Below are 24,257 nucleotides of genomic sequence, written 5' to 3' on the forward strand. Positions count from 1 at the left end.
TATTGATTGCACAAATCTCTACAATGCTTGGACTTGCCGACGATGTCAACGACGATGAGGACGGCGACGAGACGGGCTGAAATCTGAGAATGCTAAGGGCTGAAATCTTTATCTGCTGAATTCTGACTCTATGTCGGTGACAATGTCGATGGCGACGATGCGACGACGACGCGCTGAAAAATGCAGATGCTGAAATCTGCGTTTTCCGGGCTGAAATTGCAAACTTCGCGGAATCTGATTGTGCGGCAAGGATCTGTTGCGGGAAGGTGAGATTTGCGAGGTTTGGGACGTCTATTGCAGGATCTGGCTGCTGAAAACTGAAAACGCTGATGCTTCTTGGGGTCTTGTCGCGGTGGAACTGCAAAACGCTAGGGTTGTTGTGCTGCTCCAAACGCTAGGGCTGATCTGGGTTCATTCTGCAAAAACGCTAGGAGATCTGCTAACTCTGCTGTCGCCAGGTTGCTCTGCAAACCAAAACGCTTAGCTGATGCTGTGGATGAAAACGCCAGGGGTCTTGTTGCCAAAAACGCTAGGTGTCTTTGGGGTCTTGCTGAGAAGGTGCTTGTTGAACCTTGGTTCCTGTTGCCTCTTCTGCTAGAAAGTGCTAGCGCTAGGTTTGCTTATATACAAACTTAGCAAAATTGCCCTACCTACTTTCCAACACAAGTCACTTATAAATAATAAGTGAAAAAAGTCAAAAATAGGGAAAATAGGTTTAATGAACTGGAAAATTCCCTTAATGAATTCTGATGAATTCTGATGGGAATGCTAATGATCCTGCTGTGTGCAACCGGAGGATATGCATCTAATCTAAGTGACTGGTCATGCACGGTCTGCGAACAAACTCACAAAAGTGCCATATCACTTCCTATTCTAGACTGACTTGACTGAACTGAATCCTTGTCGTGTTGTAGCTTGTCCACGGACACATAGGGTTGGATGTGTCACGTGACATCTTGCTTCCCAAGGGCCTAGCAACTATCTCATTCGTGATGGTTTGTAATATTTTCATCACCGTTTGTTATGTCACACAATGCACTATTTGTCAAAAGGCAAAAGCTCCTCGGGGTAAGCAGCAAGGCCTCTTGCTTCCATTGCCTATTCTCGATGGACCTTTTCAGGATATTTCCATGGATTTTGTGACTAACCTTCCACCTAGTTTGCATTCAAGGAACACACAATGTTTGACAAATTGTTTATCGTTTCAACAAGTTTTGCATGTTGATTCCTTGTAAGGCCATAGTCACCGCACAAGATGTAGCACGGTTGTTCATAAAGCATTGGTACCCCCTCTGTGGTTTGCCAAAATCGATTGTTTCAGATAAGGATGTTAAGTTTACGTCCAATTTTTGGCACGCACTCTTTGAAAATTTTGGCATTAAGTTGAATTTTTCATCGGCTTTTCACCCACAGACAGAGATTTACAAACAGTTTGCTTTTGATGTTTTAAAGTCATATGTGCATGATCAGCACTCTCATTGGGAGCTCTATCTCCCATTGGTTTAGGCTATTTTTAATGAATCTTTTTCGTCCACCATTGGTTGAACTCCGTATGAAGCAGCTTTTGGCCGTCCGTTCTAGTCACTTTTGACTCGCTCGGTCAGTCAAATGCCTGATGCCAATGCTGAAAGTCAATCGTTGGATGAGATTTCTCAGAGTGTGAAGCTTCGGCTAAGCAAGGCTCACAAGCATCGTCGTGATGTTTCGATCAAGGAAGGGGATTGGGTTTATTTAAGAATCATGAAGCAACGTCTTAAGCAAGTTGGAAAGAAATGTCCTAAGTTGTCTTTCAGAATGTATGGTCCATTTCCTGTCATTAAAAAGATATGTGAGGTTTCAATGAAATTGCAATTGCCTAACTCAAGGTAAATATACAACGTTTTCCATGTTTCTTGCTTGAAAGTGTCTCAGGGAACATCTTCGAAGGACATTTCCAAAGAAGAAGAACTGGAGATCATCGATGAAGCTGAAGTCATGGAGCCGGAGCAAGTATTGTTGCATCAATTTCGCCATGGTTCAAAGAAGCAAGTGAGACAGTACTTTTTGAAGTTCAAGGATCGAGGAACCCGCGAGGCAGTGTGGGTCGATAAAGAATTTCTCAAGGATTATCCCGAATTGTGGGGAGCCTACAAGGAAGCCATCCAGATCGGTACCAGTACCTCACTTTAAAAAGGAGGGGATGTCACGTGCATATCTAACCCTATGTGCATGTGGATAAGCTACTTCATGACTAGGGTTCATATCAGCTTAGGAAGTGTTCTGGCACCTTTGTGAGCCTGTGCGCAGGTCGTGCATGTCCAGGCACTGGCACTCCCTTTCACTATTGACTTTACCAGACTTGCAAAAGCCCTTTGACATTTATTGTGATGCATGTGGTCGTAGTTTGGGAGTAGCCTTGATGCAAGAAGGCCATGTCATAGCTTACGAGAATCTTTTAACATCCTAAGTTGGTTGCACAGATTTATGAAAAAGAGCTTTCGACAATTATCCATGCTCTTAAGCAATGGCAACACTATCTACTCGAAGCTGACTTTATAGTCTTTACAGACCATCAAAGTTTACGCGCTACTTCTTGTTTGCAGAAGCAGCTTTCGGGAAAGCAAATGAGGTGGGCTAACATCTTGTCACAGTTCCACTTCTAGATAGTGCATGTGTTGATTCAGAAAGGGGTTCCTTCTACTAGGAGACACTCAGAGATTGCAACCTTTCAAACTCTCAAGGAAAAGTTGACAACCGAAACAATATTGACTTTACTAGACTTGCAAAAACTGTTTGACGTTTATTGCGATGCATGTGGTCGCAGTTTGGGAGCAACCTTAATGCAAAAAGGCCATGTCATCATAGTTACACGGAATGGGAACGGGGGGCTCCGAGACGTTTCCAAAACGGGGGACTGTAACAGACTTGGACACTCCAAGTCAAGAATCTACCGCGACAGCACCAAATAACCACTTCAAAACAATTCACAGTTCACAATTTATTCGACACTGGTCCGGCGGAGTTCCGTGCCTAGAGATATTAGCCCCAAAGACTGGCACCCCTTTCGGTATTTCTTTTTGTATTAATCTGAGTTCAAAGTACAAGAGTGCCAGCAAGCGCTCACACTCAGACTCTGCGTCCAGATGCTCTGAGTTATGAGAGTCCAACCCGAGTATTTAAAGATTACAAGGGATGCTAAAAGCAGAGCCCCAAAAGCTGAAAATCAAAAGCTCTGTGGAAAATAAAGCAAAGGCTCTTTCTCTCTCTTTCTCTTTTATGCTTTAATAAAATAAAGCAAAAGGCTTTCTCTCTTTCTCTTTTATGCTTTAATAAAGCAAAAGGCTTTCTCTCTCTCCCAACATGCGTAGCCAAAAAGCATGCCAAAAAGCATGCCAAGAAGCAGATTTGCCGCAGCTGCAGCCTCCGCAAATTCCGTCGCAATTTGCGGGCTGCCACGTCATCAGTTGTACGGAGTTTGCCACGTCAGCATTTTCTGTCCCGCAGCCAACCAGCCAAGTCAGCAGCCACGTCACCTTTTCAGCCCGCCCAAAGGGGTCCTTGCCAGGGGTGTGTGTGTGTACTAGGCAGCCATGTCACCAGTTTGTGACAGGGACCCTCGAGGTGGCGGAACGGGAACGGGAACGGGAACAGAGGCCGGAACGGTAGCCTTGAGGGAAAGGCAGAGAGAGAGGGAGAGAGAGAGAGCCTTGAGGGAGAGGGTGAGGTAGAGAGCTTGAGAGAGAGAAGGTTTAAAGCCCTTCTTTATATAGGAGAGGATGGAAATAACACCCCCCCCCCCCCCCCCCAAAAGTTTAAAAAACCTGCCCCAAACTGTCATTTTTTAAAACTTTGGTGTTCCGAATTTGCCGTTCCGGGCCCCGTTCCGGCTATGCCTTGGAAGGGAACGGCGTTTCGGTCCCGTTCCCGTTTCGAGGAATCGCCGGTCTTGGGAACGCGTTCCGGGAACGGGAGGGTCCCGTTCCACCCGTTCCCTATTACACTGCATGTCATAGCTTACGAGAGCAGGATCTTTTTATATGTTGAGTTGGTTGCACAGACTTATGAAAAAGTGTAAGGTGCAGCGGAATGAATGTTGTATTTTCTCAAGATTAGTGATCTTTATTGCTCAAGGTTCCTTTTAGTTCTTAGGAAAAGAGAGAGATTTCCGTCTTATGGAGAGTGCTATGATCACGAACAAAGTGAGTGGATATTGTGCGTGCAAGTGAATGAGACTGAGAGAAAGAGAGAAAAGAGATACGACACCCGAGAGGTTGTAAAACCCTCCTCCGAAGGCCCCACTCTCGTCGGCGAGAGTGGTCTATTCTTTGATTGCACAAAGGTGTACAATGCGTATGCAATGGACTATGCAACTTGGTCTATGCCGATGACGACGACGATGACGACGACGACGATGGCTGAAATCTGAGATCTTCTAATCGCTGAATTTCGGGACTGTTTCAGTGGCTGAAAATGACTGTTTTGGCTGCGTTTTCTTGGCTGAAAAATGAGGTTTCTTAGGGCTGAAAACTGATGGTCTTTACGGGCTGAATCTGCTACACTTTAGGTGAATAATGCCGGTCTTAATTTGCTGCTGAAATCCAAAAACGCCAGGGGCTGAAATTGGTCGTTCTGTCGCCGGGGTTTTGCAAATGCAAAAACGCTAGTCTGATCTGCTGTGTCGTGATGACGCCGGGGCTGATCTGCTGTGCACAAATCGCCAAGGCTGATCTGATGCAAAAACACTAGGTCTTCTGTGGAGAAAACGCCAGAGTAGTCGCAGGGGTTGGTCTTGCTGAGAAGTTGCCTGTTGAGCAAGGTGCTCCTGCTGCCTCTTCTACCAGAAAGTGTGAACTTTGGTTTGCTTATATATTAACTTAGCAAAATTGCCCTACCTACTTTTGTAGGAAAGTCACTTGAAAATAATAAGTGAAAATCCCAATAAATAGGAAAATAGGCTAAATGCACTGGAAAATTCCCCTAACTGATGCTAATGGATTCTGATGGGAATTCCGATGATCATGCTGTGTGCAACCGGAGGATATGCATCTATGCTAAGTGACTGGGCATGCACGGTCTACGAATAGACTCACAAAAGTGCCAGATCAATTCTAATCTAGACTGACTGGACTAACTGAACCCTGCTGTGGTGTAGCTTGTCCACGGACACATAGGGTTGGGATGTGTCACGTGACAAAAAGAGCTTTTGGCAGTTATTCATGCTCTTATGCAATGGCCACATTATCTACTCCGAGCTGACTTTACAATCTTTACAGGTCATCAGAGTTTACGCTACTTCTTGAAGCAGAAGCAACTTTCGGGAAAGTAAATGAGGTGGGCTAACATCTAATCACAATTCCACTTCCATATAGTCCATGATCATGGACAGAAGAAAGTAGTGGCAGATGCATCGTCTAGAAAGCCCTTAGTTCTGGCTATTTCCGCGATACATCATCGAAGCTTCGAGGATATGGTAGATCAGTACGTTGCAAATCCTGATTTTGCAAATATCTTTCACCAGATTCAAAGTGGAGAGACAGTTTCAGGCTATTCCATACGGGACGGCTACAGCCTTTGAGGGAAAAGGTTTTGACAGAGTGCCATTGTCTACCTTTTTCCGGCCACCGCAACATAGATACCACCTTGGAGGGTGTTGACCGTTACTTTAACTCGTTGAGGCTCAGAAAGGATGTGGACGCGTTTGTTGGCAGTTGCTTAGTATGCCAAAAGGTCAAGTTTGACAGGCATAAGGCACTAGGATTTCTACAACCTTTACCCATACCCTACCGTCCCTTGGAAAGCATTGCCATGGATTTTATTTTTTATCTTCCCAAGACTCAAAGTGGGCATGATGACATTTGGACAGTCATCAACAAATTCAGTAGGCAGGCCCACTTCATTCCGGTAAAGAAGACACTTAAGCCCGATTATTTGGTGAAATTGTTTCTCACACAGATTTTCCGAATATATGGCATGTCTGAGTCCATTGCTTCGGACAGAGATCCCCGGTTTACTGGCTTGTTTTGGAGAGCAATCTGGGAGAACATTGGCACGTGGTTGCAGTTCTCGTCCTTGTTCCACCTGCAGACAAATGGGCAATTTGAGATAGCCAATTCAATGGTTTTGGATTTGTTGAAGTCTTATAATTCAGATTAGAAGACTTAATGGGAAAAGTATTTGCCCTTGGTGGAGTTTGCCTACACCACCACACGGGGAAGGAGCCATTTGAAGTATTTGAGGATGCTAAGAAGGTTCCTCGATTTCTAAGCACCCAAGACAAGATTTTTTGAAGCAAATTTTTGAAAAAGTCTAGAGGGCATGGAAGGCCATCTAGAAGTTCAGAGGAGGAGAGCTCCTCCTCTTTTGACAGTGACCAGATCAACAAGAAAACCAAGGAGTTCAAGGAAGAGAGTCAGGCCGTCAGGATTGAAACGCTTTTAGGCTACCAGGACACCCATTGAACCCTTGAGTTTGTACAACAGTTTGACGTTGCCTTCTCTGTGAGGTGCCAGCCGACAAGGAGCCTAAGGAGCAACCTGAAGTAGAAGAGAGCGAAGAGATTCTCGTTCCAGAACAGATACTGGCTCACAAGGAAAGGAAAGAGAAAGGTAAAGTGAACGGCAGTTCTTAATCAAGAACTATCCGGCATTGAATGTGAAGTGGATGGAGGAGGACCTAGCAAATACTCCTCAAATATTGGAACTTTACCTTGAGATTTTGGTCTAACTTTGACTATCCCGAGAGATCCCAGAGATCAACAGGGTTGAATCTACTGCACACAGGACCGCACAAGAGGGGAGTTGTCACCAGGAGGTGTATTTTTTCCTGTTGCCTTCCGTAAATAAGTATTAGATATATTTATTTTATTTTTACTTGTTTGTCCCAAAACCCTTGAAAAGGTACAAGTGGACATTGCATGGCCACTGTGAAACTGCTGCAGCCAAATGGGTTTCTCACATCGGGGATCTAGGTCGGTCAGACAGGGACTGCCCGGGCCAGTTAGCACTGAATTCTGATGAGTATGGAAGCTCGTGTGCGCCAAACTGGAATTTGGGCCACTCGTCAAGTCACTGCAACTTTATAAGTTGAAAGGGGCCAGTAAATTAACCCACATTGTAGATGTTGGTCAAATGGTAGTCTTCAATGATGGTCACGAGACCGATAGGGACGCCATGGAAGCATCTCCTAAAATTTAGGGAACTGCTATTTTTGACCGGAAAATGTGTTCGCGTCATTAGCTCTAGAATGACAAGGGGAACATTTTATTGCTCTGCTGCCAAGTCAACTGACGCACCAGTTGAGATGTTTTTAGCAGGGAAAGCCCAAACTCGGAAACTGGGCGACGTGTCAGCCTATGAGCGATTCTGCCACTCTGGGAGGCAAAAACGAGCTGCATATCAACAAAGGGGGCACCATTTTCAGCCTCAGGTGGATTGTAGCAGGTACAGAAGCTATGGAATGCTTACCTTGCCCTCTATGCACAGTATGGTGACGGGAGTGATGCCTTGCAGGCTACATACTGCTCTCTTTCTCCCCTACGTACAGTATGTTATGCCCCACTAGTGGGCTTCTCATTTGACCTATGTACAGTTCTGGGGGTTTATGCCATAGTTACAAGGGACGGGGGGGACGGGCCCTAGGGCCGGGGAACAGCCGTAACCGGGCCGGGAACGGCTGGGAACGCCGAGGGACGGACGGAAAACGGGCCAGACGGGCGGGTCGCAGGGGGGACGGACCGGGGACGGCCGGGGCCGGACCGGGGTCAGACGGACCGGACGGGGACGGCAGGGGTCGGCCGGGGTCGGATTCAAAAAAGTGACCGTTTTTTACCGTTTGCAACGGCTCTGTGCAGCCCCAACTGCCATATTTTTTAAGCCTTGGCCCTTGGGAGGCTATAAAAGGCTCCCTTGGGCCTCTTAATACTCATAGTCTCAATGCTCAATGCTCATTCCATTTCCCTCAAGCTCAAGGCTCAAGCTCATTCCATTTCCCTCAAGCTCAAGGCTCAAGTTTGAACTTTGAAGCTCTCCTCTCCCTCTTCTACCCACTTTGCTCTTCTACCCACTTTGAAGCTCTCCTTTACTCTCTCTCCACACAAGCTCTCCTCTAACCCTTCTAACTTCTAAGCTCTACTCTCTCGAGTCTCTCCACCATCATGTCATCTCAAGCCAACTCCACTTCTCAAGCCACTTCTTCTCGAAGGAGGCCCGCCGTGCAAACGTGGTCGTGGTGGGATGAAGTCGACTTTAGCTCGCGTGGCAAAGGTGGCGGTGCAAGACCATGGACGTGCAAGCTATGTCCATACAAGAGATCGGGTGGTTCAAACAAAGTGCGAGCCCATCTTCTTCATGAACCCGGTCACGAGGTGAAGTTTTGCCCTCATGTAGCTCCCGAGAAGAGGTTGGATCTTCTTGAGAAACTCACGGTGTATGAGGTTGCGGAAGCGGCCAAGAGGGGCCGTTTTGTTGCCGTTGATCCCTCCGCCACGGCGACACCGCGAGAGCAAAGGGAAGCCAACCTTGACGACATCTCTCGAACCTTCAAGAGCCATGGATCTACACCGTCCTCTTCCCTTCCGCATCGCCAAACCACTCTCAACGAAAATTGGAATACTAAATTGAAGGAAGAGGTAGATAGGTCGGTTGCCCGATTCTTCTTCCACGACCACATTGCCTTCCATGCTTCGCGGTGAGTTTCCCTTGGCATATGCACATTGCAATCTTCCATTTTGTATTCATAATGGGTTATAATTTCTCGACTCTCCATACTAACGCAACATGCTCTATTTTGTGTGGATAGGTCTCCATACTTTCGAACCATGGTTACGAAAATAGGGGAATATGGCTCCTCTTGTGTGCCACCTTCATCGGAGAGGCTTCGCACCACCCTTCTTGACAAAGAGAAGCTTGCCGTGGAGCAAGCGGCCCAAGCAACAAAGGATTTGTGGGAGACCAATGGCGTCTCTCTTCTTGTAGATGGATGGAGCGACACCCGCAAGCGGTCCATCCACGGGGTGGTGGCCTACTCTCGGGGGGAGATGTACTTTGTGGAGTCACATGATGCATCCGATAGTGGCAAGGCCGCCGAGATGCTTGCTGCAGAGTGGACAAGCACCATAGAGATCACCGGCCCGGAGAATGTCCTTTGTATGGTTGCAGATGGAGAGGCGTCAAATAGGGCAGCCGGAGCTATCATTGAGGGCATGTATCCCAGCATCCATGTCACATTTTGCATGGCGCATTGCCTCAATAACCTCCTCAAGGACATAGGGAACTTGTCATGGATTTCACCCACCATTGGTGACGCCTCTCAAATTGTCTCCTTTGTGCTCAACCATCAAAAAGTGCGCCATGAATTCTCAAAGAGGAGCCAATTGTCTTTGCTCAAATATTCAGAGACAAAGAGGAGCCAGTTGTCTTTGCTCAAATTGTCTCCTTTGTGCTCAACCATCAAAAAGTGCGCCATGAATTCTCAAAGAGGAGCCAGTTGTCTTTGCTCAAATATTCAGAGACAAGATTTGCATTCAATTGGCTTATGCTAGGCCGCTTGTCTACATGTGGCGGAGCCTTAAGGGGCCTCTTTCTCAGTGATGAGTTCTAGGCCATGCCGGAGTCTACATCAGCAGTAGGATTGAAATGCCGAGAATGGGCCGACGACGCCGCTTGGTGGAAGGAGGTGAAGACTCTTGACGCCATGGTCAAGCCTATTCTACACCTACTTCGAGTGGTGGATGGCTTGCAGCCATGCATTGGCAAAGTCTACGAAGCCATGGATCGGATGATAGAGGCACTTGAGAAGCTTGTGCCTGACCCTGTTCAGTATGCGGAGATTCATGGCTTGTGTGAGTCGAGGTGGAATGGATACTACTCTCCACTTCATGCGGCAGCTTATGTGCTTGACCCTGAGTTTCAAGGAAGGCGTCAAGAGACCGACAAGGAGGTGAGCAAAGGATGGCGGCTTGCATTGGAGCGCCTTGAGCCTAGCAGTGACATTAGGCGCAAGATTAGAGACGAGCTACTCAACTACAGGCAAAAGAAGGGCTCCTATGGATGTGTAGATGCACAGCTTGATCGCAACAAGATTGGCTCGGTTTTGTGGTGGGAGGACTATGGAGGAGATGGTCCACATTTGCAGCGCTTGGCTGTTCGTGTCCTTAGCCAAGCATGTACCACTAGTTGCTTGGAGCAACTATGGAGTGTGTACAGCATTGCCTCTAAGAAGAGGAATCGCCTTGGCGTTCAGAGGGCCAATGATTTGGTGTTTGTGAGCGCTAACTTGCGCATGCTTGCCAAGAGCATCACACACAAGGCAGATCCTTTCACTGAGTGGGAGATGGCACAAGAGAATCCATCTATGGCCGATACTCTTTTGGAGGAGCTAGAGGAGGATTTCGAGCCTCAATGCGAGCCTCCCGAGCCGGAGCCCTCATACGTTGCTGACGACCTCGACTACGACGACGATGTGGAGATTCAGCAGGCGAGCACTTCTTGAGTTTGATGATCATTGATCACTCGACTCTCTAGTCTAGACTCTTGAGTCTACGACTCTACCTACTACATAGCCCTTTGTACTTTTTGTTATCCTTGAGGCCTCAGGCTTGTCCTAAGTCCTTTAGGCTTTTTGACTCTTGAGCCCTTGTGGCATGCACTTCTCATTTTGTATCCATCGATCATCGATGTTTTATTAGCACATTTCAGCCTATATGACTCGTGTTCTTTGGTCTATTTAGTGTAAATTTATGGTCAAAGTGATGCTCTATGTGTGTGGCATGTGTGTAGGTCAAAAAATGCCAAAAAAACTCTCTTTTTTTTTTGGTCGTTCCGACCCCCGTCCCCGTTTCCTGACTTTTGCCGTCCCGACCCCGTTCCCGACCCCGACCCGCCGTCCCATGTAACTATGGTTTATGCGCGTTTGCCAAGGCAAGAGCCTTCTGAACAGGAACCGGATTAGCTAATTGCTAATCCCCCACAGGCACACACAGTTCCATCACGAAAGATTGCGAGTTTGGAGAGTTTTCTCGCGTGAAAACTCGTCCAATTCACAGGGGAACTGTCCCATTGCGTGCGGGAGCCCTTGGGACACGCGTAGGCGTGTTCGCTCCGCTAAAAACGATCCGAAACAGGGAATTACAGCCTGCTGTGTTTTTCTGCAGGTTTAGGGTTTCGCACCTAAACTGCAAGGGAACATCGGGGGAGCCTCATGAGAGCCTTGGGATGCGTGTACAGGCTTTTGGGCTCCTGACAGTGAAAAATAGAGAATTACAGCCCGTTGAATTTCTGGGACAGCTCACCAGAAAGCTTCCAGATATCCAGGGAATCCGTCCTAGACAGGTGTTTTTGACCTACAAGGATTTTTGCGCCGTTATGCTGTCGAAATCCGGTCAAAAACCTGCGTTTTCAGCCCTCGCCAGGTTTGGACAGCTTTGTGGAAGCTTGTGCTAAGTGGTCGGATCGTCTACCTTAATTTGAATAAAGAAATACCGAAAGGGGCGCCAGTCTTTGGGGCCTACAGGGTGTCGGTCTCGTGTGCGCAGTGACATTCTAGTCGCTGGACGCAACTGTGTTCTCTTCCCTTCTCAGTGCTCTGTGTAAAGTTAACAGGTAATTGAAATAGTACCACCCTCTACGTTGTATAGGCCGGTTACATGGTTCCATCGACAGGATAGTCACTTTTTCTTCAAAAAGTGCAGCGTGGATTGTTGTGGGTGAAAGCAACACAGAGCTCGTCGATATGGCAGAGAAGAGAGACCAAGTACCTGAAGAGGGATCTTCCTCACATGGCACAGAGAAAATTCCTTCAACTCTTCAAGAAGAGGACAGGTTGTTTAGAACTCAACTGCGTTGTTGCATGGACATGTTTCAGCAGTTGGCTAACAACCCAAGGATGCAGGAATTCTTACAGGCTCCGACACAGGGTTTTCAGCCTCCTACACAGGGCATGATTGAGCCGTTGCAGGAAAAGGAGATTTCCAATGCGCAGAGGACTCATGATGCTCGAGGGAAAGCCCATGTGGTTGAGCAACTAGCGGTGTCCAATGATCCAAAGCAACTTGCTTTAGCTGGACAGGAACCGTTTGTGAATGGTCAAGGGAGCAATGAACAGGCTATGCGTCAGACCCTTCCATTACCTATTACTTATCCTGGTTATTTTGGAGGTGGTTCAATGTTTCAAGCTATGGCTGGACCTTCCACAGGTTATATGCCAGGGAATGTGTTCGGGACAATGCAAACAGGCATGGGTAACCCTATGTACGCGAACATGGGTGTCCAACCAGGTTTTCAGGGTGCCTATGGCCAGTTTCGAGTGCCTGGAACACAATTTGGTATGGCTGGTTTTTCGCAACCATACGTACAAAATGCAGATATGACAGGGAAAACAGTTGATGCGAGTGCTGGAATGAACACTCATGGAGCACCACTGCTACAGGCACCTGTTTATGATAATGTGGCTCCTTTGAGTCAGCCTAAGGATTACAAGGAAGGTGGGCAAGGAGTGAAGTTTGAAACTTTCAGAGGAACTGAGGACCAATTAAAGGCTTTGACCTTCATACAGCAGTTCGATGCAGCTTATGTTGGAGGAAACTTCACGGAATCTTCAAAGATACGCAAGGCTGCCACTTTCTTGAAAGGGAATGCGCTCCAATGGTGGACCGCATTGTTGAACCAGGGTCAAGCCCCAACAATGTGGGTCCAATTCAAACAACTCTTTGCGCCTACATGGTTGACAAACACTTTTGAAGTGGATGTAATGACGGAATGGCACGAGTTGAATGCTAAACAGTGTGCGGATCTGGAAGAGTACAATAAACGGTTTTGGGCCGCACTGTTGCCAGTCACCTCTGACAGGTTTGTGCCTTTGTCAGAACAAATTGAGAAGTACTGTTGCGGATTGCCCAAGAAAATCAGGGACTACTGCACAAAGACTACTATCATGAATATGTTTCAATTGATAGAGAATGCAAGAGTGGCCAACAATCTGTCGAAGGAGATTCCGATGGATTTAATAGCCACAAGAAAGGGGCCCAGGGCAAACAGTTTTCAGCCAAGGGCAATGTTGCAGCAAAGCCTTCTGAGTCTCCTGCAAAGAAGCCCTCCACTCAAGAAGCTGATACGTCCAAGAAGCAGTCTAAATCTTCTTCGGAACGAGGACAAGGACAAAAAAGGCATTTTTCTGGCAAAACTTTTCAAGAAAGGAAAGCTCTTAGGGAGGATAAGAAATGCTACATTTGTGAACAGGAAGGACACTTTGCAAATGAGTGCCCACAGAAGAAGTCACAGGATAAGGATGACAAGTCAGACCATAAAGGGAAGAAGCCAAAGCCGAGTGCAGGACTTGTTCCAGATTTGGTTGGAGATCAGCCAAACACAGATGCCACGGAGCTGTGCAGAGCTTGGGGCAAAGTTAGAGACCAGACAGTGCTGGTTTTCTTTGATCCAGGAGCCCGTGCAAATTTCATATCACCAGAATTGGCATCAAAGTTGGGCATTCGTGCAGAGGAGATGGGTATGACAGGCGAAGCAGGTTTGGCATGCCCAGGACATTCAGAGCCTGTTACTCCCATTCTGGGAAAGCTTCGTCTGCACATTCAGAGCTATGTGGATGCGGAAGAATTTCATATTTAGCCGCTTGAGGGCTGTGATGTGTTATTGGGTATCCCATGGTGTTACAGGTTGCATGCTATGGTGGATACTTACAACAAAAAGATTACCCTTGTACATAGAGGAAAGACTCATGTCCTTGATGTAAAGCTTAAAGGCGAGTCTGTTCCAGTTGTTTCTGCTTCTGCTATTTCATCTGTAATAAAGAATCATCTTTCTGCGTACTTGATCTTTGCAAAAGAAGTACCTCAAGTTGTATCTAATTTGTCTACCTTAGATAAAGACAGGTCAACTTTTTTGAGTGGTTTCAATGATTGTTTTTCGGACTCTTTGCCAGGGGAGTTACCTCCTGAGAGACCTGAGGATCATACTATAGATCTTGTGCCAGGTTCTAGTCCACCGAATAGACCACCATACAGGGTTAGTGCAACCAAGCAGAAAGAGATTATGGGTCAGGTCAACGAGCTTTTAGAGAAGGGGCTGATTCAGCCCAATTCATCCCCTTTTTGTTCGCCTGTACTCTTAGTGCAGAAGAAGGATGGTTCATGGCGCATGTGCATTGACTATCGCGCCTTGAATAAGAATACCATCAAGAACAGGTTCCCCATACCGAGGATAGATGACATTCTTGATCGGCTTGAGGGAGCGTCATTGTTTACAAGAATAGACCTAAAGAGCGGGTATCATCAGATACGCATTAGACCAGAAGATGTCCATAAGACTGCGTTCAGAACAACATTTGGTCTCTATGAGTTTCTTGTCATGCCATTTGGTCTCACAAATGCTCCTGCCACATTTAATAGAATGATGGACAGAATTTTTAGACCACATAGAAACTTCGTGGGTACCTTCTTTGATGACATGATTGTCTACTCAAAGTCTGATGAGGAGCATAGGGATCACTTGACCGCAGTTTTCAATGAGCTACGCAAGAATAGGCTACTCATTAATGCGAAGAAAAGTGAGTTCTTTTTGCAAGAGATTCACTTCCTTGGGCACATTGTTTCAAAGGATGGGGTACGCATGGATCCCGCTAAAGTGGAAGCAATTAGGTCATGGCCAGACTTGAAGTCCGTACATGACATTCGAAGCTTTCTAGGCTTATGTTCCTATTACAGGAGGTTCATCTGAAATTTTGCTAAGATTGCTTCTCCACTCCATGCACTGCAAGGAAAAGGAGTTACTTTCAAGTGGACAGCCAAGGAAATTTTAGCGTTCAAACACTTGAAAGAGAAGCTGACTTCAGATCCGGTAATTATTTTGCCAGATCTTTCTAAACCTTTTGTGGTTCAATGTGATGCGTGTGGCCATAGTCTTGGTGCAGTTCTAATGCAGAATGGCCGAGTAGTCGCATGAGAGCAGAATTCTTTTGAAGACTGAAAGGAACTTGCAAGTCTACGAGAAAGAATTGCTGGCAGTAATTCATGCTCTCACTAGTTGGAAACACTATCTGCTCGGGGCTGATTTTGTTGTCCAAACGGATCATCAAACCTTGCGATATTTTCTCACACAGACGAAGTTGTCTGAGAAGCACATGCGATGGGCAAACATCTTGTCAATGTTCCATTTTCAGATTGTGCATGTGCAAGGGAAAAAGAACGTGGTGGCTGATGCGTTGTCACGAAAGCCCCAAATTTCAGCAGTGTCAATTCCGTACCATTGTGAACTAGACGAAATGAAGACACAATATGCTGAAGATTCAGATTTTGCAAGGATCTATGACCAGCTTGTTGATGGGCAACATCATGAGCACTATATGCTTAAGAATGACTTTCTCATGATGCATGGAAGTTATGCGTTACTAAACAGTTACGGCCAAAGATTTTGATGGAAAGTCGTGCTCCACCTTATGCTGGGCATCGTGGAATTGATGCGACAGTGAAAGGGGTTGAGGCATTCTTCTATTGGCCAGCTTTGCGTCAAGATGTTGACACATTTGTAAGATCATGCTTAGTATGCCAAAAAGTCAAATTTGACAGACAAAAGCAATCGGGATTGTTGCAGCCATTGCCGATCCCAGATAGGCCATGGGAAAGCATAGCAATGGACTTTATCTTTGATCTTCCAAGGACGCAAACAGGAAATGATGGGATTTGGACTATCATTTGTAGGTTCAGTAAACAGGCCCATTTCATTCCTGTTAGGAAGAAGATAAAGCCAGAACATATGGTCAAGATATTCATGAGCAATATCTTTAAATATCATGGGATGCCTCAGTCAATTGTCAGTGACAGGGATCCACGTATGACGAGTCTTTTCTGGAAGGCATTGTTTGAGAACATGGGCACTACGCTCAAGTTCTCTTCTTCGTTTCATCCGCAAACCGATGGACAGTCACAAGAGGCAAATTCTACTGTCTTGGACCTGCTCAAATGTTATGTCTCAGAGCACAAGGCAACTTGGGAACACCATCTCCCATTGGTTGAATATGCTTACAATAACATTGTGCATACATCAACAGGTAAGGCACCATTTGAGATAGTGGAAGGAGGAAAGAAAGTCCCACCCATTTTGCAGACTAAGGACAAGATATTTGAGGCAGACAAGTATGTGCAAGATATGGATGAAACATACAGGAAGATAAAGATTGCTCTTGAGAAGACTCAGGCTAAGCAAAAGAAAGCTGCTGATCGTCACCGTCATGAACTTGTATTTTCACTTGGTGATTTGGTACTTCTGCCCTTTGAAAAGGCCAGGTTAAGGAAAAGGAAAGGCAAGGAACGCTTGTTTCCTAAGCTCAGTATGCGATATTATGGTCCTTTTCAGATTTCAGAAAAGATCAGCGATGTAGCTTACAGGTTAAAGCTACCAGAAGGCTGGAAAATACATAATGCTTTTCATGTCAGCCTTCTAAGGCCCTTTGTTGGTGATGTGCCAGAGAATATGCTTGATGAGGAACAACACGAAGTGGAAGAATTGGATGAAATCCTTATTCCTGAACAGATATTGGCACATAAAGAAAGAAAGGTTAGAGGAAAGGTTGCAAGACGCTATTTGGTGAAGTTCAAGAACTATCCATCATTAGATGCCAAATGGATGGAAGAGTCTGAATTGCTTGATTCACCTCAGCTATTGCAATTGTATCTTGAAGCCTTTCAAATGGAACCCACAGTGACTTGATGCAGCCTTTTTGAAGCAAGGCAAGAGCATGGTTCATGATGCTCAAGAGAGTAGTTAAGCAATTGTATCTACTCTTTCCATACAGAATTTAGCTAGAGAAGTTTGTGCTCAAGAGTACACTAGAAGACTTCTATGCTTGATATATGTGTCGTAGCCAGGTTGGTGGGATTGTTTAATAGTCCAACGCTACATTTCCGGAAGCATGTATATCTTGGATTCCCATCATAGAATATATGTGATATCAGGAGATATCTGCATGTATTATTGGCATGCAAGCGAGGTCGCTTGCAGTATTTCAAGGGTGGGGTGTGTCACCAGGAGGTGTATTTTTTCCTGTTGCCTTCCGTAAATAAGTATTAGATATATTTATTTTATTTTTACTTGTTTGTCCCAAAACCCTTGAAAAGGTACAAGTGGACATTGCATGACCAGTGTGAAACGGCTGCAGCCAAATGGGTTTCTCACATCGAGGATCAAGGTCGGTCAGACAGGGACTGCCCGGGCCAGTTAGCACTGAATTCTGATGAGTATGGAAGCTCGTGTGCACCAAACTGGAATTTGGGCCACTCGTCAAGTCACTGCAACTTTATAAGTTGAAAGGGGCCAGTAAATTAACCCACATTGTAGATGTTGGTCAAATGGTAGTCTTCAATGATGGTCAGGAGACCGATAGGGACGCCATGGAAGCATCTCCTAAAATTTAGGGAACTGCTATTTTTGATCGGAAAATGTGTTCGCGTCATTAGCTCTAGAATGACAAGGGGAACATTTTATTGCTCTGCTGCCAAGTCAACTGACGCACCAGTTGAGATATTTTTAGCAGGGAAAGCCCAAACTCGGAAACTGGGCGACGTGTCAGCCTATGAGCGATTCTGCCACTCTGGGAGGCAAAAACGAGCTGCATATCAACAAAGGGGGCACCATTTTCAGCCTCAGGTGGATTGTAGCAGGTACAGAAGCTATGGAATGCTTACCTTGCCCTCTATGCACAGTATGGTGACGGGAGTGATGCCCCGCAGGCTACATACTGCTCTCTTTCTCCCCTACGTACAGTATGTTATGCCCCACTAGTGGGCTTCTCATTTGACCTATGTACAGTTCTGGGGGTTCATGCGCGTTTGCCAAGGCAAGAGCCTTCTGAACAGGAACCGGATTAGCTAATTGCTAATCCCCCACAGGTACGCACAGTTCCATCACGAAAGATTGCGAGTTTGGAGAGTTTTCTCGCGTGAAAACTCGTCCAATTCACAGGGAAACTGTCCCATTGCGTGCAGGAGCCCTTGGGACACGCGTAGGCGTGTTCGCTCCGCTAAAAACGATCCGAAACAGGGAATTACAGCCTGCTGTGTTTTTCTGCAGGTTTAGGGTTTCGCACCTAAACTGCAAGGGAACATCGGGGGAGCCTCATGAGAGCCTTGGGATGCGTGTACAGGCTTTTGGGCTCCTGACAGTGAAAAATAGAGAATTACAGTCCGTTGAATTTCTGGGACAGCTCACCAGAAAGCTTCCAGATATCCAGGGAATCCGTCCTAGACAGGTGTTTTTGACCTACAAGGGTTTTTGCGCCGTTATGCTGTCGAAATCCGGTCAAAAACCTGCGTTTTCAGCCCTCGCCAGGTTTGGACAGCTTTGTGGAAGCTTGTGCTAAGTGGTCGGATCGTCTACCTTAATTTGAATAAAGAAATACCGAAAGGGGCGCCAGTCTTTGGGGCCTACAGGGTGTCGGTCTCGTGTGCGCAGTGACATTCTAGTCGCTGGACACAACTGTGTTCTCTTCCCTTCTCAGTGCTCTGTGTAAAGTTGACAGGTAATTGAAATAGTACCACCCTCTACGTTGTATAGGCCAGTTATAGGAGTCACTCCGCTCCTTTGTCACAGATTACCCAGATAGAATAAAGTCACTGATTTTCCTTTGGACTTCAGGGATACTGATGTGCCGACAGTATTTTCCTGAATGACTTTATGAAAGAAGTACTTCAAAATGGGAATTCCCGCAAATGAATCTAATTTTAGTGTGCTCACTCATGTGACTGTGTTTTGAGTGCAGGTTTGAAGACGAAATGACTGCAGCATTTCGGTCTTGAGATTCTATGGACATGATCGCAATAAGAATTAGTTAATCCAACATCAGTGAGATCCGGTGTAGATCTAAATCTCGATAGATTCTATGTGATTTGATGTTCAATGATTGTCGTCTTTGTACAAGTGCTAGATTTGTGTCGTCTAGTGCGTCGGCACTTAAGAGTCGATGTCTATTGAACTAGTTTGTGGCTTGTGTCTGTAAGTGTAATCAAGGGCAATTACAATTCTTTCAAGAGGGGGGTATGTCACAAAATGATGACATGGCATGACCAGATGGATAAAATGACTAATTTATAAGTTGTTCCCAACTTATGGGGTCCCATCTGATGGGACCCCTGTAGGAGACACATAGGCAAAGAAAAAAAAAGAAAGAAGAAGAAAATCGCGTGGGACTGTTGACGTGGCTACTGTATGGAAATTCCGTGTTTTCCGCTAGCTGTGCCACGTACCCAACTCTACAGAATTCCGCGATTTGCGCTAATAGCATTTGGCGCCAGTTTTTGGACCTGATGCTTTTGGAACTTGTAACTTTTCATGTGAATGATTTGGGGCTCTGCTTTTGGGCATCCCTCGTAAGAATAAAAGAGCCCTTGGGGCCTCACTCTACAGAGCATCTGGACGCAGAGTCTGAGAGCAGAGGTCCCTCGAGAGTTGTACTTTGCAAGGATTGATGATAAAGAAATACCGAAAGGGCCACCAGACATTGGGGCCAATACCTCTCGGCACAGAACTCCACCGGGACGTGTTGACTCTCTCTCTCTCTCTCTCTCTCTCTCTCTCTCTCTCTCTCTCTCTCTCTCTCTCTCTCTCTCTCTCTCTCTCTCTCTCTCTCTATATATATATATATATATATATATATATATATATATATATATATATATATATATATATATAAAGTCAGTGATTTTGAAGTTTTCGTTTGTGTTGCTATTAATTTCACATTTGGAGTGTCCAAGCTTGTCACACTACGCCGGGCCGTGTCGACTAAATTGAACTGTGATTTAAAGTTGTGAGGTGTTTTAAGTGATTCTCTCATGTGTCGTGCCCGATTTCCGACTTAGGGTGCCCAGGTTTGTGACATTATGCGTGCTATGTCCAACTTATATTAGAGGGGATCTAGTCTAAGGCACCGTCGGGATAAGCGTCCTGTGTCCGACGAACGTAGTGTGAGCCCGGTCAGTGTGACCGGCCACTATTATAAAAGAGAGGACAAGGCTTCATTTGTAGTTATCGACTCCCACTGACAGAGTGCTAGTGGTTAGTCCGTGAGGCTAGGAGTGCGCAAGGTCACCTCAAGGAAGTGAGGCCAGGTGGTATGGGGCGCTTGGTCTTACAGGTGCACGCCTACATCATCGGACGTTGGCCCCAGCACGGGGGTGCTATCGGATAGTGGCTACGGTCAGATGGCTCGTCCGACGCGTGTCTCTAGGTAGTCCATGTAGCCAAGAGATCCTCTCCGAGTGTTCATTTCATGGTATCAAAGCTTGCTTGGCTGCAGGAAGGACCACGTGCACACCTATGGATCGGTTCGAGTCGGATAACCTCAGTTTGGTCTAATTCTTGATGACTAACTGCTGAAATTATTTGTTTTTCTTCTCGTGAGCATGTGTGCAGGTGAAAATTAACATTATGTTGCTGATTTTTTATTTTAAAAAAACAATTTGATAGATTGGAATGCTAAAAATCAGAGGTCTCTTATTGATTTTGTTGATTATTGTTGAAAATCAGTGAATTAGGTCTCCCCGATTTCAAAAAAATAGAAGTTCTTTCAAAACATATTAAGTGCTTAAGTGAAGGGTGAGTTTAGGAAATGAAAAGACAAATGAAGGTGGAAAGTCAAAAGACAGATGAAGGCAAAAAGTCAAAGGACATATGAAGGTGAAAAGTCAAAAGAGGTAGTCGACTTCACATAGGTATATTTGTGTTTCTCTTCTCCTTTATTTTCCCTTTAGCGTTTTCTTCTCTTTAAAGTCTCTCTCTCTCTCTCTCTCTCTCTCTCTCTCTCTCTCTCTCTCTCTCTCTATGTTGTATCCGTCCTTCCCAACCGATACTGTTGCAAATCTACATGCTTCATCATTGCCCGTTGCTATGTGCTATAAACTAGCACATCGTTTTTGTTGTTGTTGAGGAAATCTTTGAATCAGGAATACCTTTTAATTTTTTTGAAGCCATTAGAATACCTTTTAATTTTTAATGTATTTATTAATTTGATGATTTTGCAGTAAATTCAGCATATAGTCTCTTATTTGATATTTCTTTGCTCTCTTTCTCTATGTGAAGCATAAAGAGAGAGAGAGAGAGAGAGAGAGAGTATCGATCCTCTCTGTGAGACTTCTCTTTGCTACCGCCTCTAGTGTGAAGCAAAGACAGAGTTGTAGCGTTGGAAGAGAGAGATCAAAAAGCAGATGCTCACATGGAGAGAACTATGCACCACTAGCTTATGCATGGCCTTTTCTTCGTGTGTTGGGCACCAAAGGGACACGCACTCAGCAAAATCTTCTCTCTTCACGCATCTCTCTCCACGCGTTCGCAGCCTCCTCGATTTCCCTTCGTCAAAATTTTATGCTAAGTCCTCTTTCTTTTTTGCGTTGCATTAATTTAAGTGTCCTTTTTTTAAAAAAAACATGCCAAGATACTTTGAACCTTTTTGAAGTAAAGTATGAAACCTAGAGTTTATTGATTGGCTTTCAAAGACTTGCAGAAAATTAGAGAAACTCTTTTTTTTCAACTCTTGCTTCTCTCTTGACGCTCCTCTCTCTCATCTGCTCGAGCTCCCGCCATCACCTGCCCGCCTCCGGACGCTTATGCCGATGTACCGAGCTTCCCAAAGTTCGACTTTTCACGACCGAAAAGTGCGAAAAAGGTCGGTTTCCATGTGAAATTCCCAATTTTTTACCGAATTTTGTCATGGATTCTTCCAGCTCGGATGCACAACGTGAAGATGCACCATTCATAATTGCGTTCACAAATACCTGTACACATGAATCACGGATACTTTCCAGCCTATATCTGCTCTTGGAAAACGCAAATGTTCATGCGAACATTTGCTTGTCGTCTCTCGAAGGGGCCGTGCGAGGGTTTAATGCTTGTCTTGCTGCTCTCGAAAATATGCCTCAATCGACGATTGTGCGTATTTTCAAGAACGATACCCATCTCCAATAATTGCGGACACAAATTACTGTTTTTGGGCGCTCCCAGGGCAGTCCTACTGCCACGATTCAGTACAAAACCACCAATTTCTCTGAGGAAGAAAAGGAGTGTACGGGACTAAGCCGTAAATAATTAGCTTCATCAGTGGACCACATATTTTGATCTCCATGGAGAGCATGATGAACGGAGGATTCAGACGATTCCTCTCTATTTGCGCAATAAGACACTTACCTGGTGGCGCGACATGACTGAGAAGCCTACAACGTGTGCTGACTTTTGTACGAAATTCAAGAAGGATTTTGCAAACATGGACCCTTTGAAAGCCTATGCAAAATTGTAGAGCCTTTCGATAAAAACTCTGTCTTTAGATAAGTATATGACGACTTTCAAAGAAACGCTCACCTTCGGCAAGGTGGATTCCACGCATGTTGTGCACATGTACCTGCTAGGTTTGCATGAAGACTATCGTTGGGCCTTGATCAAAAGATAAAGCCCCGACTAACGTCGAAGATGTTGTGGCAAAGGCCAGGACGTCCCATTCAATAAATGGGACAAATTATGAGAAGAAAAGAAGTCGATATCACCAATCCAGCAACGGCACTTCGAGGAAGTGACCTCGATTTCAACAAAGGTCCAAATCACCGTCGAAGCCTTCTCAAGAGAAGAAGAAAGCCAAGGATGCTGCTATCATTGATGCAGTGAAAAAGGGGGTTTGCTTCGGATGTGACCAGATGGACCACCAAATTAAAGATTGCCCCAACAAGAAGTCCAAGAAAACGAAAGGCCCGAACTTTGATTCAAATTCACGAGATCTCAAGTAACTCTGATGTTATTCAAGTTGAAATCCATCACTTAACGCATAGTTCATACATAAATTGTATTTTTATTACCAAAGTGTGTGTGTATGTATATATATATATATATATATATATATATATATATATATATATATATATATGTGTGTGTGTGTGTGTGTGTGTGTAATAGGGTCCCCCAATTTCGAAAATAGAAAAATCCTTTCAAAACATCTCAAATAAATAAGTGAAGGGTGAGTTTACGAAATGAAAAATCGCATGACACTGAAAAGTCAAAAGACTTTTCACCTCTCACCTCATGTGTGTGTGTGTGTGTGTGAACTCGCAAAGATAGGCATAGCCACAATAGAAGGCCTCTCACTATGATGCTCTATCTCTGTGTTCAGACTTCAAACTATGGCCCACACATGCACAAATATGTTAATTGCAGATAGATAGCAGGTGTGGCTAAGGTGTCCCAATAGTGAAAGCACATTACATAAAAAAGTTAAACTCCAACCTGCAAAGCGTGGTATTGAGGACCATTCGATAATTTCACCATGACATATCCCCATGTCCTACCTTGCCGGCCTGCAAAGAATCAAACTGAAATTTGGTAAACATCTGATATAGATGGAACCCAGCTTCCACTCTACAAAAATAAAGCAGATCTTTTGTTATACTGGCTGTAGAGAATGAAAATGCACAGGGGCCAACCAGTTATGTACTTATTCCAGCATGGTTGAAGGAAGGGCCTCTGTTTGCCCCACAGCTCCTTTGGTGTGTCATCGCGACGAGAACTCTTAACAACTGTCCCCATTGATTCACTCATGACTTCTGGGTCACCCGCTGCCATCAATGCCGTTTCCTTCACTCAGAGAAGGAGGGGAAAAGCATAAAGAGAAGTCAAGAGGGGCACACACACAAACACATAAGCAAAAAACAGGCGCTACTTACCTCTGGTGAGGAAAACTTCAGTGGCCCGTTTCCTATCATATTAACGAGCATGACGAACATGCCCACTGTCAGAGCCCCTGCAACAGCTTGCTTCGCATCAAATTGCATGGTCGAGAAGCGCAGAAGCCCAAGTGGATCTGAAAAATGCAATGACAAAGCGGAGGGCTCTGCGTAGAATGTATGTGGGCGACTGGGGGGGGTGAGCTCCAGGTAGCCAACTCTTACAGTTGCGCTTTGTTTGGCCTTATTCTCAAGCTGGACTTGTCAGCAGCTCCTTGAAAGAGTCGACTCACCCACCAACATGTGCATGCTGCCTCCCAGTCGCTTTCTTGGTTGTTCACTCTTTCAAGTGTTTAGAGGCTTAGAGCGCCCTTTCCCGTAATGGATGTGATTGTCTACTCCGAGCCTAGCATATTGGCCACGTCATAAAGGTCAAGCTAAGTTTGCCTGGTCGCGCACATCTCAGCATGCAAATCAATGCAAATGGCATGTGCATCAGACTCGACGTGAAGACTAGGATGAATTTGATCATATAATTATAAGTCGGGTAGTTTCCAAGCACACTTCTTCAATGACTCTG

At 45.4% G+C, this 24,257-nt stretch overlaps 1 protein-coding gene across 2 annotated transcripts in view; it reads right to left on the reverse strand.

Moving 5' to 3' along the window:
- LOC147434578 (protein MANNAN SYNTHESIS-RELATED 1-like) overlaps window positions 1-24,001 on the reverse strand; it is a 47,288-nt gene extending 23,287 nt beyond the window's left edge. Inside the window, exons 1-3 of one of the 2 annotated variants that reach the window (XM_086491039.1) lie at window positions 23,678-24,001; window positions 23,438-23,569; window positions 23,241-23,311 (exon numbers count right to left, since the gene is read on the reverse strand). In XM_086491039.1, coding sequence (XP_086347165.1) covers window positions 23,241-23,311; window positions 23,438-23,552 — 186 coding nt within the window. In that variant the 5' untranslated portion in view covers window positions 23,553-23,569; window positions 23,678-24,001. Of the gene's footprint in view, window positions 1-23,240; window positions 23,312-23,437; window positions 23,589-23,677 lie in introns of both variants that reach the window. The other variant, XM_086491038.1, reaches the window with a different exon arrangement.
- Between the last annotated feature and the right edge of the window lie 256 nt (window positions 24,002-24,257).

Source organism: Adiantum capillus-veneris, chromosome 19 (genome assembly GCF_014529385.1).
Source record: "Adiantum capillus-veneris isolate H3 chromosome 19, ASM1452938v2, whole genome shotgun sequence".
In the NCBI taxonomy this organism is placed as follows: domain Eukaryota; kingdom Viridiplantae; phylum Streptophyta; class Polypodiopsida; order Polypodiales; family Pteridaceae; genus Adiantum; species Adiantum capillus-veneris.